This window comes from Boleophthalmus pectinirostris, unplaced genomic scaffold (assembly GCF_026225935.1).
Source record: "Boleophthalmus pectinirostris isolate CB_2022bp ecotype Guang Dong unplaced genomic scaffold, ASM2622593v1 HiC_scaffold_5, whole genome shotgun sequence".
NCBI lineage: Eukaryota > Metazoa > Chordata > Actinopteri > Gobiiformes > Gobiidae > Boleophthalmus > Boleophthalmus pectinirostris.
Window position 1 is genome coordinate 2,756,214 of NW_026571404.1, and position 18,829 is coordinate 2,775,042.

An 18,829-nucleotide genomic window follows, 5' to 3' on the forward strand; every position below is an offset into this window, starting at 1 on the left:
ACCCTGGACGCCAAATTTGCTGACGCCCTGAAGACGCCCTAGATGCACACACACATAAACTTATAGACTTAGATATAAACTGGACGCCTTGAGGCTGAGGTCTAAACGGGCTTTGAGGAAGAGCACAGGGAGCAATCGAAACTGTCAGGTGTGAAAACAAACTCTTGGTCTGAAAAAAGAACCTAATAACATAAATTACCAGAAGACCAAATGAACCTTTTTAGACTCTGTAACCTCAGTGTTGTAATATTTAAAGAGGGAGTATTTCACTTCTGTGGGGCATTAAGTCTAACACATCACATCTTTACATCACCATGTTCCTTTTATTCTTTTTTTTTTTTACAATAAAAGGAACATGGGGATCTAAACATACAGTATGAAAATGTTATATTCACCCAAAACACCGCTCAGTCTCTCTTCAAATGGCTCTCCCTGCTAAATGACTCCCCCTTCAGAGCGCTATCACAACATAATCCGCTAATGAACAACTGCACATCGCATCAGGTTTGTGAAGCTGTAGCGTACAGTTTCTTATTGTGTTTGTATTGTTTTGGTGACGTAGGCTTGTGGTTGGAGTTTTGTTCAGGCTCGTACTGCTGACTCTAATTAGTTTTTCAAATAGGGCCCAGGAGAGATCACTAAATGACTCAAACATGCACGGACGACTCTCAAACTTCTTCAGACATGTTTTTGATGAGGGAACAACGTTGTAACACGAGAGAAAGCTCCAAAAAGACGTTTTTGCTGAACATCGCCGTCTTTAAAAGCTTCTCATCAGCTAAATGTGTATTTTATTTTAAACCACAACCGTCAAACTCATGAAGTCAAGTAAAAAGTTCTACGAATGTTCCTCAGCAGTTAGCAGAATGTTCCAGAGGTCCCAATAAAACATCTCATTCTTTCACCTGTCCAGCTATGTGTTTATATGTGTGTAGGATGCTCCTTGGGTTCCTTTGGTTCAGGTAGGTTCCTCAGGTTCCTTGGGTTCCTCAGGTTCTAGCAGGTTCCTCAAGTTTCTTTAGGTTCCTTGGGTTCTTGTAAGTTCTTCAGGTTCTTTGAGTTCTTGTAGGATTCTCAGGTTCTGGTAGGTTTCTTGGGTTCCTCAGGTTCTTTGGGTTCTTGTAGGTTCCTCAGGTTCTTTGAATTTTTGTAAGTTCCTCAGGTTCTTTGAGTCCTTGTAGTTTCCTCAGGCTCTTATAGGTTCCTTGGGTCCTCAGGTTCTTTGGGTTCTCGTAGGTTCCTCGGGTTCTTGTAGGTTCCTCAGGTTTCTGTAGTTTCCTTGGGTTATTATAAGTTCCTCAGGTTCCTTGGGTTCCTCAGGTTCTTTGGATTCTCGTAGGTTCCTCAGGTTCCTGTAGGTTCCTCTGGGCTCCTCAAGCTGCCGTCTCGTCCCCGCAGTAGGAGAAGCCTCTGAACTCATCTTGGTTGATCTGCTTGATGATGCTCTCCTCCACTGGGGTCAGAACCGGCTCCTCTCGAGTAAAGTCCTGGTCAAAGTTGTTCACGTCCCGTTTGGTTTTCTGCAACAACATCAGAATAAACAGAGTGAGAAAATACAAACTCAAAAAGTTTAAAGAAGTGAAATAAGGGAATGTAACAAGGACCAGAACTTCTCAATTTTGTTAAGTAAAAGTACAGATACTTTTATTTATTTGCTCTTGTATCACATGAAAAAAGTATGAAAGTACCTGTACTTCAAGAGTAAAAAATAAAAGTATTTGGTGCAGATTTGAGATCTAGTAAAGCTTCAAATGTGGGGATTTTAATAAACACTTACATTTGAAATTTTGTTCAGAAACAACTGAATATTTTTGTTTGTGTTAAAAATAAACCCTTAGCCTTTTCAACAAAAAATACTTTTACTTTTCAGTCCTGTTCAAACATGTAGTGGAGTAGAAAGTACAGATACCTCCTCTCAAAAGTAAAAGTTAAAAGTAAAAGTAAGTACAGTACTTCACGACTTTTATTTTGTTACGTTCCACCACTAAACAAAACTAAACCTGGACTAGTTCATTCTGGCTTTTCCCAATAGAAATTTGTCTTGAAATCTTCTGTGGTTTGGGATCTTCTGCATTTATTCAGTTTGGAGTTTTCTTATTGCTAAAATTCTGTCTGTCTCTATGGAGATTGATATGTTTAATGCCATATTGTGAAATATTCCTGGTGACTCAGTAACATCTTAACATCAATAACATGCATTAATCTCTAAGTATTTAATTCCATTCAGATCCTCTTACAGTTCACGTCACGTAAATCTGGGATATTTTTTGTTGTCCCAAGACTCAAAAAACAAATAGGAAAACACTCATTTAAATATAAAGCTCCTTCTGTTTGGAACAATTTTCCTTCATTGATTCGTACATTATCTTCAGTCCCTTCATTTAAAAATTCTCTGGTTCAGTATTTACAGAACCTGTGCCATTGTTTTTAATAATTTTGTTGAATTTTTGTTGTTCATCTTGTTGTGATTATCTTTGAACTCTGTTTTACTTATTTATTTTTATTTTATTTTATTTATGTATTTAATTAATTAATTAATTAATATTTTATTTTAATTTAATTTATTTTATTTTTGTTTTTCCTCAAACTTGTTTTATTATGTGTCAAACAGTCAAGTGTGTGTGAGTGTTTGTGGTTGTGTTGATTTTGTTTTGATGCTTTTTTGAATGTATGTGTCCTACTGTCTGCCTACTGTATCTGTCTTTTGTCGTTGTATTTATGAGGACCCCCTTGAAAATGAGATGGCGAAACATTTCAAGGGGCCTATCCTCCAAACAAATAAATTAAAAATTTAAATTAAAATCTCCAAGCAGGTAGAGCACCCTCAGCCAGGAAACCTGCTGCACCTTTCAAATCAAGAAATTTGTGTTTGAAACTAAGAGAAGAACTTCCCCAAAAGCCTCGTCCCAGCAAGAGAACAGGATCACACGTACAATTCGCGGTTTAAAGGGCGGCGTGATCTTCCTGAGCTCCAGGAGGCTCCAGTCGATCTCTGAGAAGAAGGGCTGATCTTTGATGGCCTCCTCCAGACCCTGGCTCTCCACACAGCCCAGACGCTGCTGAGGGCTCTTCGTCATGAACTACAAACACACAAACACACACACACACACAGATGAATTATGGGATTTCAGTCGTTTTAATAATAAAGGCTCAGTAATAACATCATTAAAACCCTAAATGCTGGGATTGATTGGACATTTGTTTTTGTAAAGACATGAGGAATTTAAATCATAAAATGCAAAAATAAACACTGTGTGATGGTCAGACCTGCAGCTGTGGCTACGACCAAAGTCTGTCTGAGCAAAATATAATATATAAAATACAGTGGCAGAGTGTGCATTTCACACCGAGGCCTTCAGACGTGCTCCGTCTGAAACAATCCTCTCCTCAAGAAATATTTTATGGTTATAAAAGCATCATATTGTACAGAAACACAGAATAAAGAGAAGTGGAGATTCTGTGCACGGAGAAATGAAGGGGGGTGCACGGTGCACAGAGAAGAAGTGAGGAGTGCTGGGGTGATAAACCAAGACTAAACCAGGACTAAACCAGAACTAAACCAGGACTGTTTGTCGGGACCCCAAAGTGCGCGTGTGTACACTGTTGGGTGACCACAGACGAAAGGACCGTGCTGGGGTTTGGCTCCGCACGGTCCTATGAGCTGCATGAGGCTCAGTGCAGCTGTCGCCCGATCGCGCTTTGTGGACACTCGCTCTATTGCTCTCTCTCAAGTCCAAGATTAGTCCTACTGTAGTCCTGGTTTAGACCTGGTTTAGTCCTGGTTCCGCTACAGATGCAGTTTGCTGCTTTGGCTGGTTCTCTCTGTCCAATCACGGGTCTGAAACTGGTATCGTTGTCGTTCGCTGTTAAAGTCCCTGGCGACACCAACTCAAACTCTGATTGGTTGAAGCAACAGTTTCATGGACATTTATTTTGTGTTCTAGTTCCTGCAGAACAGATTGTGAAGGCCTCAGGGACGCGTCTTTGACTTTGACTCTGCCTAGCAACAAGTGACGGTTGAAATGTGATTGGTCAAATGTTTTAATATGAAAATCCATGTGTGGAAGCAGCACAAGCGTCGGAAAAGCTCTGAAAGGAAGCGGACATCAGTCTGTGATTCAGAGATTTTTTTTTTACGCCAGCAGAGAAGGACTCACAGGCCCTGATGCCCACCACTGATAAAATATAATATAAACTCTTGATTTTGGGGTTAAACAGGAACTTTGGTCCAGTGTTACTTAATTAACACTTCCAAAAATATTAAATTAACTCTAGAACAGATTGGACTCATATAAACCCTGAGAAGTTGTTAAACTCGATTCTGTGAGTCAATTTTAACGCTCTACTTTTTGCTGGAGATGGAGCTGGAGGATTCACTTTGTCTGACAAAAGTCCACAGACGTTTTAACCAGATCCACTAAACGTACATACTGTATTGTTTTCCTTTGCAGTGAAATGATGAGGAAATAAAAGTTATAGATAGCCACGAGGAGGAAAACACTTTATTTTTCTCAGTGGGTTTTTAATTAACCGGTGACGATACGTGACTTCGCCCTCATCTTCTATAACGTTTTACACTTCAAACGGTAAATTAAGTGTCTGTATTTTCGTTCTTGTTTACAGCAAGAACATTGTGCAATTATCTGCAGACAAATGAAAGATTAGATGACGCTTTTAGTGGATTTTATAGAGAAAACAATTATTAAGGAGAGACTGACGCACAATAACGCAAAGACGGACATGTTTAGCTTCTGTGCTGTTTTCTATACGCTCTGTTTTATGCACAGGCTCTTTGTCTGGTCCAATTTCCTGTTCAATCACGTGTCCTAATTTGTGTGACTAGTCCATTGCTTTGCCCGGAATGTTCCACAGTGAGGCATTAAACGTATTTATTATTTTACATTTTGTCAATATGAGATGTTTTTTTTAATCGTCCATAAACCTTCAGTGTGTTGTCACCTGCTTGTTTCCATGGAGACTGAGTTTGTAAAGTCAGTAATAATGCAATAAGGTGAAACATTCCAAGCAAAGCATTAAGATCTCCATGGAGACAAGGAGATATTTTACGCTAAAAGCTAAAAAAGTGACACAGTGAAGCTTTAATTCTGTTTAAAATGACCAGATATAATATGTTGTTTTTGTTATATTGAGAATCAGTTTATTTTTCGTACTTTACTCTGGTTTGAACGTCTTGGTAACATAGGCGGAAGTGAAAACAGGGGCAGATTGGCTTAATAAATGATTAAAGACGATTCAAACATGTCCAAATCTCTCCAAACTAGAGGTGTAATGGTACATGTGTTTGTGCCGAACCTTTTTGGTGTGGGATGTTGGGTTCAATGCAGGGCTGTGCACGAGTGAGTTTGTGTGTGTTTACGTTCAGCCACTACATGTGCAGCTACATGAAGGTTCGACTCTTTAATATTCATGAGGAAACTCGTCCGTGATCATAGATCTACCCTCACTTATAGTCATGAACTCTGGGTAATGACCGAAAGGACGAGATCGCTGATACAAGCGGCACAAATGATTTTCCTCTGCAGGGTGATTGGGCGCTCCCTTAGAGACAGGGTGAGGCGCTCAGTCACACGGAAGGAGCTCGGAGTAGAGCCGCTGCTCCTCCAGTCGGGAGGAGCCAGTTCAGGCTCGGGCATCTGTTCTGATGCCTCCTGGGTGCCTCCCTGTGGATGTGTTCCGAGCATGTCCCACCAGGAGGAGGCCCCGGGGAAGACCCAGGACACTGGAAGGACTATGTCTCTGGACTGGCCTGGGAACACCTCGGGGTCCCCCTGGAGGAGCTGGAGAAAGTGTCTGGGGTGTGGGAAGTCTGGGAGTCCCTGCTTAGACTGATGCCTGCACAACCTGGCCCCAGACAAGCGGAAGAAAATGGATGGATAGACCTCATCTCTGATTGGGGCAATGCCCGCAGCGCTTTATAGTTAGAGCGGCCACCTTCATATCAATTGCCCCCCGCCTTGACAGTGCCCCTCCAAACCACGTGAATCCTTGCACAACTACAGTTGTCACACTGTGGTCCTCACTCTCACCTTTCACCAGCACAGAATCTCTGCTCCCCCACCCCAATACCTGCGACCTCTGTCTCCAACGAAAGTGTATTTTCAACCTCTGGAGACATTGTACCTGCAGCAGATCTGCACTTACTGCAGACATGATGTGGACAAGTTGTTTTTTTTCTGGCCAGAAATATGAAGATTGAGTAAAACTTCATGCTGGAACTGTTTTGTTTACTGTTTACTAGGAATTAATTTTTTATTATATTTCAAACATTTGTTGCTTTTTTGAGAATATTTGATTTAATTTATTAGTTTTACCAAGCAGCACTTTGCATTTATTGTATTTTCCCATTTGTAAAATGTTAAAACAAGTTGTTGGTTCAGTAAACACATAAATGGTTTTGCATTTTGTTCCCATACTGTACCGAAAATGAACAGAACCGTGACCTCAAAATCGAGGTACGTACTGAATCATAATTTTTGTACCGTTACACTCTTTCTCCAAACACAACTTCAGAGGTTCAGTGAGAAGAAACTACTAGAACACGGTTAAAAGATCTGAAAAGTCCATTTTGAAGAATAGCTCGGAATAACAGTAAATCTGCACTGGGACAAATCGACTAGAGCCTCTTTAAGTTCCTACGCACTTTAAGTTCAGACTCCAGTGGTCACATGACTCCAGTTCTCCAATCAGAGCCCTTCTGAGCGCCGCTGCTGCTCGGCCCCTCTGCAGCGTAAACACTCTTGGACTTTCCCACAAGGCTTTGCAGCGGAGGCGGACAAACTGCCAAGGTAAACGGAGGGGTCACCATGGAAAAAGTGGAAGAGCAAATAAACTAACTGACAACAAGGGCATTTCATACACACACACACACACAACACACAACACACACACACACATACTCACACACACACGCACGGACCACGCACTGACGGGACGCTGGGGGATCGCTGCGGTCAACAGGAAGCTCACAGAACACAGGACACAAGGGCAAAGCAGCGAGGGCCCAGAGGAGCTGAGCGAACATCCAAGTGCACTGGAGCACTGTGTGAAACACGTCCTGCTGCTACAGGGCAACAAATATTATACAATTATGAGCTGAGCCGCTACTGGACAAACTCTGTGAGCGACGGGGAAACTCGACCAGTCACAGTCGAGTGTGAACGAGCTAGAAGTCTGTGTAGGGCAGAATTTTCAGTCCTGCTCATGCCCGTGCCCGCAAAGAATTGTAATTTTCATTCCCGCTCCCTGTGATATTTTGTCCTGCTCCCGCCAGCAAATCCCGCAAGATGTTGATGTTCGCTTTCTTAAGATCTATCAAACACGGAGAAGGAGAAACGGAAAGGAATTGTCTAAAATGTGCGTGAGATTAGACCACATCTGCAAGTTTATGCTGCTTAAAATCTTTTTATTAAGGCCAAATAAAATATCCAGCACAAATGATGTATGAGGCAAACAAAATTTGTATATTTTACTTTTCACTCAGATTTAGTTTGTGCGGGACTTTAGTTTATCATCCCACACGCCCACAGCTTTCAAAACGTGTCCAGCGCCGCACTGTTTTGCGTCGGATCCCGCGGGCGCAGGGCTCTAGAACAAGCAGTACAGCGGTGCCTCACAGCGACAAGGGTCTGGGTCGGGCTATTGTGGTACCCGCAATGTTATGTGACAAAGGCTCAAGTAACCACGGCAACCACACGCCCAGCATAATTTTACAATTCATCTATGAACCAATTCATATTTACGCTGCTCTAAGAGACACTGGGACTAAGTGTCTGAGGACAGTTGGAGGAAAAGTCATGTCCGTGCTAAATCTAAAGTCAGTCAAAGGCACCGGGATCTAAACATGGCCACTCATTCAAGTCTCTGGGTCGAGCTCAGCTTCTATTAACATCACCCGGCGAGGTACAGCCAGCGGCTTCCTGCCCATTGAACATTTGCAGTAATGCTCTTTTCTCACCGGGCACAGGCCAGTACACATGAGCACAAAGGGCGTGGACTCACATATCACGTGATCTCTTTGACCAGTCAGAGCAAGAGGAGCGAGAGCAGAGCCGAGTGAAGCCGAAACTCACGATTAAAAACCGTTTTGTAAGACAACAGAGTAAAATTTTATGATCTGAAAATAAAGTAAAAATCACCACAAAATCCAGCATTTTTGAAAGTCGTAGGTCAGACGAACACGAGCGGTTTGTGTCAAGGAGAAAATTCAGTTTGTCGACTGGACAAAAGTTAATTTGGTTAAAGACGTTTCTCAGTTCACCCAAGCTGCTTCTTCAGTTCTGGTCAGATGCTGGTGGACACTTCCTTATATCTGTCTGCAGGGAGGAGCTAACTACACTGAAACTACTCTGAAACTAACACATACAACACTTGTTTACAGTTTCTGTTTCTGTTAATTCGGCCTGTTGACCTGTACAGGGTGTGGGTCTAATTAACAGAACAATTCATGGTAATAATGGAGCTTCCACACCTCTGGACCTGACCTGGATACACCTGTTGTTCTCTTGTTTGTTTTGATTTAGGTTTGAGGATGGAGTTGAAAATAGGAGATAGACGGTGTCTGAGTCTCCATTTCTGTTTAGAGAAGGATTCTCTTTCTTAACAAAAATGTTTTCTTTCACTCCCCTCTCAAACCAATTCTTTTCTCTGGCTCAGATCTGTACCTCGCTGTCTTCAAATGAGTGACCTGTGGCTTTTAAGTGGAGATGTACAGCAGACTGAGGTCCTGTGTTGCTCTCTCGTCTGCGTTGGTTCATCCTCTTGTGAAGTGTCTGTTTAGTTTCTCCAGTGTAGCGTTCACTTCAGTCTTCACTGCACTGAATAGAGTAGACCACATTGATTTGTTTGTGTCTCGGTGTTTTGTCCTTTGGGTCGACCAGTCTTTGTGTTCAAAGGTTTGAAAGCTCCATTATGGCCTTGAATTGTTCTGCTAATTAGACCCCACACTCTGCACAGGTCAATAGGCCGAACTAACAAACAGAAACTGTAAACAAGTGTGTGTGTTAGTTTCAGTGTAGTTAGCTCCTCCCTGCAGACAGATATAAGGAAGTTTTCATCAGTGTCTGACCAGAACTGAAGAAGCAGCTTGGATGAGCTGAGAAACATCTTCAACCAAACTAACTTTTGCCCAGTCGACAAACTGAATTTTCTCCTCAACATGGATTCTGTCTGGACGACTGAGGGATTCTTCACATGAGCAGTTTGTGTTTACATTGTGCTCTATGGGAAAAATCCTTTCTAAACTGGGGGGATTTTTTCACTGTACCAGTGAGTTAACCAGGCGGGCACCACCTAGTGTCTCCACTTGATTTCATTTCTCTCCAGAGACTAGGTCAGGAATCAGAAAACGCTAGACGGTTTGCAAAAACCCCAGAAGTTGTAAACCGCGCACCGGCCAGAGCTGTGAAGTCATGATGTCAAACTCCCAATTTTTTATTTCAATGACACCACAATGTGACGATTCAGGCCAAGTCCTTCTTCAGACATGTCCTGAAGAACATCATGGTGTCACTGAAATAAATATTTAGGAGCTTCAAGAACTACAGTGTGGAACTCTTTCCTTTTTTGTACTCGTTTAAGCAACCCCTCAAAATCATTAACTTATTATTATTTTTACTTTAATTTACTTTACTTTTTGTTGGATGTACATGCCTCTATCTACCAGTATCGCTTAAAAAGAGTCTCAACTGGTTATTTTTAAGGTCTTTCCTGCCTGCGACCATCAAATTAATCAATTAAGTGAAAAGTAATCATGGCGTGAAGAAAAGCCTTTAGTTCCAGAGTGTTTAGGGAGTCTGTCCATCAGGCCTGCTGTTTTATATGGATATTTTTCACGTACAACCCCAGTTTACATGTACGTGAAACAGAGAATGAATGAAAATAAAGTGTTTAAAGGTGTTTTTTCTCATGCTCATATTAGGCTAGTGTCTGATCTCTCTTCTAATGTTGTTTCCTGGAGTTAAGTTTGTTTCGTTCACACGTGTGCGTTCGTTTTTGAGGAGGTAACACATAATATTGCATAATAAAGGACCTAATAAAGGACCTAAAGGAGCGAGTCTGTGGGTCTGCGGTCAGTCCTCCGTGTCGTCCCTCTCCTCGAGCCTCAGCCGCACACCGAGCTGAATAAATGACTGGACTGTTTTGTACAGCTCTGCTCCTAAACCTGGTCACTGCTCTTCCCTCGGCACCCGGCCAAATACCTGAGGGATTTTCTCATGGACCGAAGCCAAAAAAAATGCACTAAAATCAGAAAGAACCAGGCGAGTGTTTCCAATTCAACCGTGAAAAAACGACATTCATCATTCACGTTAAAACACTCAGGAATACAGTAAGTGCTCCACTGTGTTTCTAAGCTCCATGCAGCTTCACCATAAACATTTGGATAATTTCTCTACTGAACTAAAGTTCAAACAGAGCATTTTGAGCTTTGGAGATGTGAACAGATTCATTATAAAGAGTTACTCAAACAACTCCAGGTGTTTTTGAGGAGGTAACAGCATTATATTACGGCTTGAAGCTCACAAGAATCACATTTGTGTAATTTTAACTTTAAGATTTAACTTTAAGACTAAAGGGGTGTTCAGACCAGAGTGTCAAAGAGTCGAGTTTCTATATCAAGTCTATGTGGACACTTGTCTTGGGCGTCCTGCGTTTTTGCGGCGTGTCTTAGAGCGTCAGCGCGCCGCGAATCTGGCGACGATGCTTCAGACGCGCGTCCAAGGCGTCAGCGTCAGAAGTTGAAAATGCTGAACTTTTCGCGTCAAATGCGCCACGTCAACCAATCAGGGACGAGTATCCAAAGACGTAGCGACGTTATTATCAGGAAGAAAGAGAAAGACCCGAGAACCAGAGCGAGAGCCACAAACATTAGTGGAGCATAAATATAAACACCACAATCACCAAGAGGATCACGAGGACTACACAAGAACTGGACCAGGACTAAACCAGGACTAGACCGGGACTAAACAAGGACTAGACCGAGAATAAACCAGGACTAAACCAGGACCAGACAGGGACTAAACAAGGACTAGACCGGGAGTAGACCGAGGGACTAAACCAGGACTAGATCGGGACCAGACCGGGACTAAACCAGGACTGATCCTGTGTCATTAGTGGAGTATATGTATATATACGCCCCAATCGTCGACCCGATTGCCTCCGCTGAAGTTTTACGTCATAAAAACACTAAAGTCTCTCTCAGTCTGGTCTGACATCGTTTCGGGAAAAGAGCGGGACCGGGCTCTTGTTTCCAGGGCAATGGACACGTGTCAAGTATTTTTCTCCCGTTCATCCACGGCATCATAGACGTGCGTCGAGCACATCTAAACTCAAATGCAAAGGCGTCCAAATAGAGGCGTCTAGGGCATTTTTTGATGCTTTGGTGTAAACACTTTAAAACTAAAATTTAAGACTACGTTTACACTGAAACGAATCACCGTATCGGAAACGATTTGCGTCCAGACACGTCGTTTCTGTGTCCACAATCGAAGTCTTCCCTCTCCACAAAGCTTTGAGCACATTTGTTTACGTTTTACAGAAATGAAACTTAAAACCACACGACTCATTTGCATAAACTGAGTGCTCAAAAATCAGCTCTTTCCTTGTGTCACTGATGCGGTTCAGATTCTGTCGGACTAAAGGACACGAGTCAGTGGATTATGAGTTCTTTCTGTGACAGAGGGGTGTTCTGCTGATGGTGAGTCTGTTCATCACGTGCACACGATGGTAAAAACAAGAAAGTGGAGCACCGTGTCTGAAGTTGCAGCAGCCGATTTCAAGCCGAGGAAGATGGCAAGTGTGGAAACAGTCTTTTTGTGGACCGTGTACTCGCAAGTAGTTGTAACTTCACTGTTTCCCGTTTGTCTCTGGTTTGTTTAAACTGTTTTTCACAATAGCGTCACATGATCAGTGTCACGAACCCAAAGAATCAGGAAGGAGCGAGTCACAGTGACATGGTCCAATAAGGACGTGACTCGAGCTCCTACATCAGAGTATCAGTGTTTTCAGACGTCCACACGGTCAAGGATCAGATCAGATCGTTCCGTCTCTGGAGCTATTTTCCATCGGATTAGTGTGAACGAACACTGCACTCACAACCAAAACCACCCGAATACAAACTAGTGTGGACGTGGCCTTAGTAACATCAAGATTTTCTCATGTTTTATTAGTTTGTCAAATTTGCATAATTGCCCTTGTAGAAACCTGCACAGTTGTGAACAAATAAAGATGCATCAGTAGGTCCTATTCACGCTTACGTCACAAACCAAGAAGACGTTTGGAAAGATGCAATGACGATTTCCGATGTAGTTCCCTGACACTGGACTCACCGCCCGACTGTGATCAAACCCACTGAAGTAAATGTGATCAGCAGTAAAATGAAGACTGCAGATACTTGGACATTTTCAAATTTTTCTTAGATTTTATCAGACTTATTACCACGAACAGAGCCCGCAGGAAGTAGTCATCGCATTTTTCCAAACGTCTTCCTGATTTGTGACATACGCATGAATAGAGCCTATTCCAGTCCATGTACTAATTTGTTCTTTTCGATTAAGAACGAAACACAATAAAATGTGAAAATAGTTTGTTATTTCATTGTTCTGCAAAGCCTTGGGGCAGGAGTGCTACTTGGATATACAAAAATGTGCAGAATTGTCCTTTTGGTGCTTTTCAGTGTAGGGACCAGTCTCAAATACAAAGTAGGAAAAAACTGAAGCACTCAAAAAGTACAAAATAATTAAAAGCCTTTAATACCTTTTAAAGGCTTTTCATTATTTTGTACTTTTTGAGTGCCTTGTTTTTTTCATACTTTGTATTTCATTATTCTGTTTTAGTGTGAAACAAAAAAAACTGATTTCGACCTCTATTTCTGGTTTATTTACCCCGGAAATTCTGCTGCTGAACTGAATAAAGGAGAGTTTATCGCTGCTACCAGTTTCTCGACATGATGTTCAACAATGACTTTCGAAAACGTGAAGTAAACACGTTGCTCTAAAAGAAGACGACATGTTTGTCCACAAAATTAAGTCCTTTTAGCAGCAGAACCTCCAGGGCAAATAAACCAAAGAGAATAAGATATCAAAATTAAAATAGGCACGATGACTGTTTTTTGATTGGAGTTATTTAAAATAAACTTTAAATTAAATATTGGAAATAGAGGTCGAGATCTGTTTTTTGTTTCACACTAAAATGGAAAAATGAAATAACAAACTTTTTCCATTTTTAATTGAAATTCAAAAGAACAAATGGCACACGGACCAATTCCTCACATCAGATGGAGAGTTTCAATAATCGGGTAACTCAAAATCAGATCATGGTCCAGATTTTTGTGTTTGTGTCAGATACAGAGGGAGGACGTACCGCTCGGAGAACAGCGACGGCCTCGGTGCTGAGCCACGCGGGGAACAGAACGTCGTCGTGGAGGATGCACTCGAACAGCTCGTCCTCGTTCTCCGCCTCGAACGGGGGCTGTCCACACATCATCTCGTACATGAGCACGCCCAGCGCCCACCAGTCCACCGAGGGCCCGTACTCCAGCTCCTGCAGGATCTACACAACACACACATGCACACACAGACACACAACACACACAGACACACAACACACACAACACACACAACACACCAACATACACAATATAAGAACACATGGTGATATATGAGCACGCCCGGGACCCACCAGTAGGACCTTTACAGACCACAGAGTGTGTAAAGAAGTGGACTGAGTGAGGTTCCAGTCAAATGAAGCTCATGGAGGCCCGCGGGTGTAGGGGAGCATTTGCAGCTGAGGTTCGTATGTGAAATTTCGACTCCAAGTAATATAGCAACCAAAGAACCAATCAGGAGCGAGACTGTTGAAGATAACACTGCTTCCTGTCTGCGGAGCGGGTGCTTAGCAACGCTGTCAATCAAACCTGTTGCTAACGCCAGGGGGAGCGACATGATCGGTCTGTTATTAACGTTCATACCTTGGATCACGTGGAGCGGGTTAATACGAACATTATGAGTCCAACGTGACGAGGCTCACAGCAGCAGTGACAGACAGAACAGATCTAGTTTTTAAATAGAAAGTGAAATGGAGCCAGAGTCGATGGAGCCGGAGCCATGTCCATTTACACTCCATGGTACAGATAGAGATATAATTTGTACATAGATATTATATTATTCTATTATTATGATATTATAACATATAGTATTATAACAATTACAGTGATGACAGTGTTATAGTGTTAATGTGCAGTGTTAGTGTCTAGAGTTTTCCAGTGTTATAATGTTATGTATTATGGTGTTATAGTGTTATAATATTATAGAGTTAAAGTGTCATAGTGTTCATGTGGGGCCTCACCTCGGGGGCGATGTAGTCCGGGGTCCCACAGAAGGTGGTGGTAGTGGCTCCGTTCAGGATTCCCTCTTTGCACATGCCAAAGTCGGCCAGTTTACAGTGTCCGTCAGCGTCCAGCAGGATGTTGTCCAGCTTCAGGTCTCTGAGGAGCACAGGACAAAAGGACAACGTCTTCAGACTGAAGCAGGTCAGAGAAATGTTCATTACACATTTAAGTCTTTCCTGTGTTCCTCTTTGGGTTAATAGTTTGATTAAAACTAAAAATGTTCACAACAGCAGCACAGATCCCACAGGGTCAGCACACGTGTCCAACATTTAAACTGATAAAAACAGTCGCACAGATTTCATTTACAAAGCCTTTTGTGTTCATTTAAACCAGGAGTGTCCAAACTTTTTTCATGGAGGACGACATATCTAAGCACAGACGAAGCAGACGGCTGATCGAGGGCCGTAGACTGGTGCTCAGTACAGTGAATAACTGAAATATGTGCATGTTAGAATGAACCATCAGTCCTTTATTCATGCGAAGAGCCTCAAAACCACACATACAATATTAAATCTTGGCTTTGTCATGGTAGATTTTCAAAAAACTTGCAATAAAAAGTACATTTTTCATTGATGCAAGGTAATCTGGGCCAATTCTCCTGGAAGCCTGAGGGCCAAGAAAAAATGATCTGAGGGCTGCATTTGGCCCACGTGCCATAGTTTGGACATGCCTGATTTAAACTGTGACAGAAAACACTTGTATATGAACAGAATGCAGCACAACACAGGATTATGCACATGTACTTTTGGAGAACCAGCACGATGGACCCTGTGATATTTGCGGATTCACAAACTCACAAGAATCCATCTTGGTGCTCGACAGGTGCAAAAGGATCGACAGGTGCAATAGGGTCGACAGGTGATGAGCGACCAATCACAGAGCAGCTTTGAAGTTTGTGTGGACACCGTAGACTGTAAATATAAATGGACACAGCTAACGAACTCGCCACCGCGTTCCAAACAGGAAGTTCACATGTGGCTCTTCTGGCTCCTTCTGACTCTGGCTCCCATTGACTTTCAGTACATCAGAATCCTGTGGCTCCTCTCTCTGTACCTGCTGCTGTCAGCTTCAGCATTTTAGTCTTAAATGTTCGTATCAACTCCACATGAGCCTGGGATTTTTTGTTTTGTTTTATTTAGTCTTTTTAAAAATCCTGTTCCTATAACATAAAGCCTGACTCTTGTAACCATCATGAGCTTCATTTGACTGGAGCCGCTCTCTGTTGGTGACGTCTTTTTCTCTTTGTCCACTTCTTTACACCGTTTATGGTCAAAACCAAAGGTGAAGCGCCCAGACGAACCAGAACAGATTTATCCTGATGTTGTGACGCTTCGACCAATCAGATTTAATCAGTGGTGGAGACTTGAGAGTGACACATCGATGTGAGTCAGGTCACTTTTTCAGTGCGTTTGAAACTGTCCCTGTCCTCGTAATCGAGTTTAATTTGAGCCTCTATTAAAAACAGTCTGAGTCTCTGCTCCTGAACTCGCTGAACTCCGGCTGCACTCGTCACATTCTGACGACGAGATGACGACGGACGCTCACGATAAACCTCTGTGTTTAACATTCACTATTATACACCTCCTCCTCCTCATCTCTTCCTCCTCCTCATCTCTTCCTCCTCTCCTCCCTCTGTTCTTCTCTCCTCTCCTTTTTCTCCTCCTCTCCTCTGTACAGGAGGAAGTCGTCTCCCTGCGTACATACACACAGACTGCTCCTCTTCTCCTCTCCTCTCTCTCTCCTCTGTCCTCTCTCCTTCTCCTCCTTTTCTCCTCCTCCTCATTGTCTTCTCCTCTCTTCCTCCTCCTCTCCTCCTCTCTCCTCCTCCCTTCCTCCTCTTTCTCTCTTCCTCCTCCTCCTCTCCTTCTCCCTTTCCTTCTTCTCTCTTCCTCCTCCTCCTCACTTTCTCATCTCTTCTCTCCTCCTTCTCCCTCTTTGTTCTCCCTCTCTCCTCTCATCTCTTCCTCCTTTCCACCTCTCTTCCTCCTCCTCATCTACCCCTGCTCCTCCTCCTCTCCTCCTCCTTCTTTCTCTCCTTCTCCTCCTCTTCCTCTCTCCTCCTTTCCTCCTTCTCCTTCTTTTTTCTCCTTCTCTCCTCTCCTCTCTCCTCCTCTCTCCCGCCTCCTCCTCTCTTCCTCTTCTCTCTTCTTCCTCCTTTCTTCTCTGTCCCTGTGTACATGCACTCCACCTGCTCCTCCTCTTCTCTTCCTCCCCTCTTCTCCTCTTTCTCTCTCCTCCTCCTCTCTGTCCCTGCGTACATGCCCACCACCTGCTCTTCATCTTCTCTTCCTCTTTCCTCTCCTCCTCTCTCCTCTTCCTGTCCTCCTCTTCCTCCTCCTCCTCTCTGTCCCTGCATACATGCTCTCTCTTCTCTTCCTCTTCCTCCTCTCCTCTCTCTCTCCTCTCCTCCTTCTCCCTCTTTGTTCTCCTTCTCTCCTCTCCCCTCCTCCTCTCTTCCTCTCTCCTCTATCCTTTCTTCTCCTCTCTGTCCCTGCGTACCTGCACTCTGCCTGCTCCTCCTCTTCTCTTCCTCTCCTCCTCTCTCCTACTCTTCTTTTCCTCCTCCTCTTCCTCCCCCTCTTCCTCCCCTCTTCCTCGTCTTCCTCCTCTCTCCTCTGTCCCTGCGTACATGCCCACCGCCTGCTCCTCTTCCCCTTCTTCCTCCTCCTCCTTCTCTCTTCCTCTCTCCTCCTTCTCCCTCTTTGTTTTCCTTCTCTCCTCTCCCCTCCTCCTCTCCTCCTCTTCTTCCTCCTCTCTTCTCTGTCCCTGCGTACATGCCCACCGCCTGCTCCTCCTCCTCTTCCTCTCCTCTTTTCCTCTCTTCTCTTCCTCTCTTCCACTCCTCTCTCCTCTTTTCCTCTCTCCTTCTCCTCCTCTTCCTTCTACTCCTCCTCCTCTCTTCTTCCTCTCCTCTATCCCTGCGTACATACCCACCGCCTGCTCCTCCTCTTCCTCCTCCTCCTTCTCTCTTCCTCTCTTCTCTGTCCCTCTGTACATGCCCACCCCCTGCTCCTCCTCTTCTCTTACTCCTCTCTCCTCCTTCTCCCTCTTTGTTTTCTTTCTCTCCACTTCTCCTCCTCCTCTATCCTCTCTTCCTCCTCCCCTCTGTCCCTGCAAACATGCCCACCGCCTGCTCCTCTCTCCTCTTCTCTTCCTCTTCTCTTTCTCTCCTCTTCCTCCTCCTCTTCCCCCCTTCTCTGTCCCTGCGTACATGCCCACCCCCTGCTCCTCCTCTCCTCTTCCTCTTCCTCCTCTCTTCTCTGTCCCTGCGTACTTGCCCTCCGCTCCTGACGCTCTGATAACGGCGTGATGAGAGAGGCAGGGCTGGACATGAATGCGAGCGCTCCGGGTTTGATGGTTGATTGCTACAAAAATGTCAACATGGCGTCGGCAGCCATTCACAGAGCGCTGTTTTCTAAAATGGAGTCTCGGCGGGGACGGGGGGGGACGGGGGGATGGCGGGGGGGGGACGGAGGGGGACGTGCGTTTGTCCAGAGCTTATGCAACACTTTTTCTGTTTTCTCAAGGGCCCCAAATAAAAGGCGCCGCGAATAATGGACCCGAGAGCGGCCGCTGACAAGTTTGTTCTCCCGCGCACAATCGCGTCTGATGGGGCAGATACGGGACCACCGCGGGGTATTTAAAGAGGGGCGGGGCAGGGCGGGGGGGTAAATCACGGGTTAAAAATACATCAGACTAATAGTTTGCTTCCAGACGCATTTTTGGAGCTGTTCTGTGCTGTAAAGTCGTTTATTTAAGGTCCTAAATTCCACAAAAATTGACCCTTGTGAGCTTTAAGTGATGTTCTAATGTAATCTCCAAGTTCAAATAACGATTAAAGTTTATTTTGGGATAAATAAGTATATTTATTATTATTATTTTTTTATAGAGATTGTAGAACGGCTGAATATAGTTTATTTTGGATACATTTATGTTTTTTCTGTAGCCAGATTCATCAGTCGGTTTCACTTTGTAGAAACCGTGTGACCTCACAGCATTCGTTCGCTCGACAGTAGGCAGGTACTTTTTTTCTTTAATCAATCGCTGCTGTTTGGTCGTGACGAATGTAATGCACCAAATCCCGTAGGAAGAAGGACAATAACGTCTTTCCCTGAGATAAAATTCACCAAACATTCTCTTTGTTCGCTGGAGAAAAATGAAATTGAGCAGAGGCACTAGGTGGCGCCAGCCTGGATAATATGGAGCAGGGCTGTGCAAAAATATTGAAATATCCATGTATCGTATCATTTAATGCAGCGGTGTCCAAACTGTTTTCATCAAGGGCCACATCTCTAAACACAGACAAAGCAGAGGACTGATCGAGGGCCTTAGACCGGACGTACACTGTGCGATTTTTGACCCTTTTTGAGCCGATTTTTCGCTCGTGCGACTGTTTTAGGGATCGGGCCGAGTTTTGGCTTCATC

At 43.8% G+C, this 18,829-nt stretch overlaps 1 protein-coding gene across 2 annotated transcripts in view; it reads right to left on the reverse strand.

Annotated features, from left to right (window-relative positions):
- Positions 1-454: 454 nt before the first annotated feature.
- LOC110162858 (protein kinase C epsilon type-like) overlaps positions 455-18,829 on the reverse strand; it is an 87,868-nt gene continuing 69,493 nt past the window's right edge. For both annotated transcript variants that reach the window (XM_055163019.1, XM_055163020.1), the window contains 4 exons: positions 14,362-14,500; positions 13,378-13,566; positions 2,934-3,080; positions 455-1,520 (listed from right to left, as the gene is read on the reverse strand). In XM_055163019.1, the coding sequence (XP_055018994.1) occupies positions 1,374-1,520; positions 2,934-3,080; positions 13,378-13,566; positions 14,362-14,500 (622 nt within the window). In that variant the 3' untranslated portion in view covers positions 455-1,373. The remainder of the gene's footprint in view (positions 1,521-2,933; positions 3,081-13,377; positions 13,567-14,361; positions 14,501-18,829) is intronic.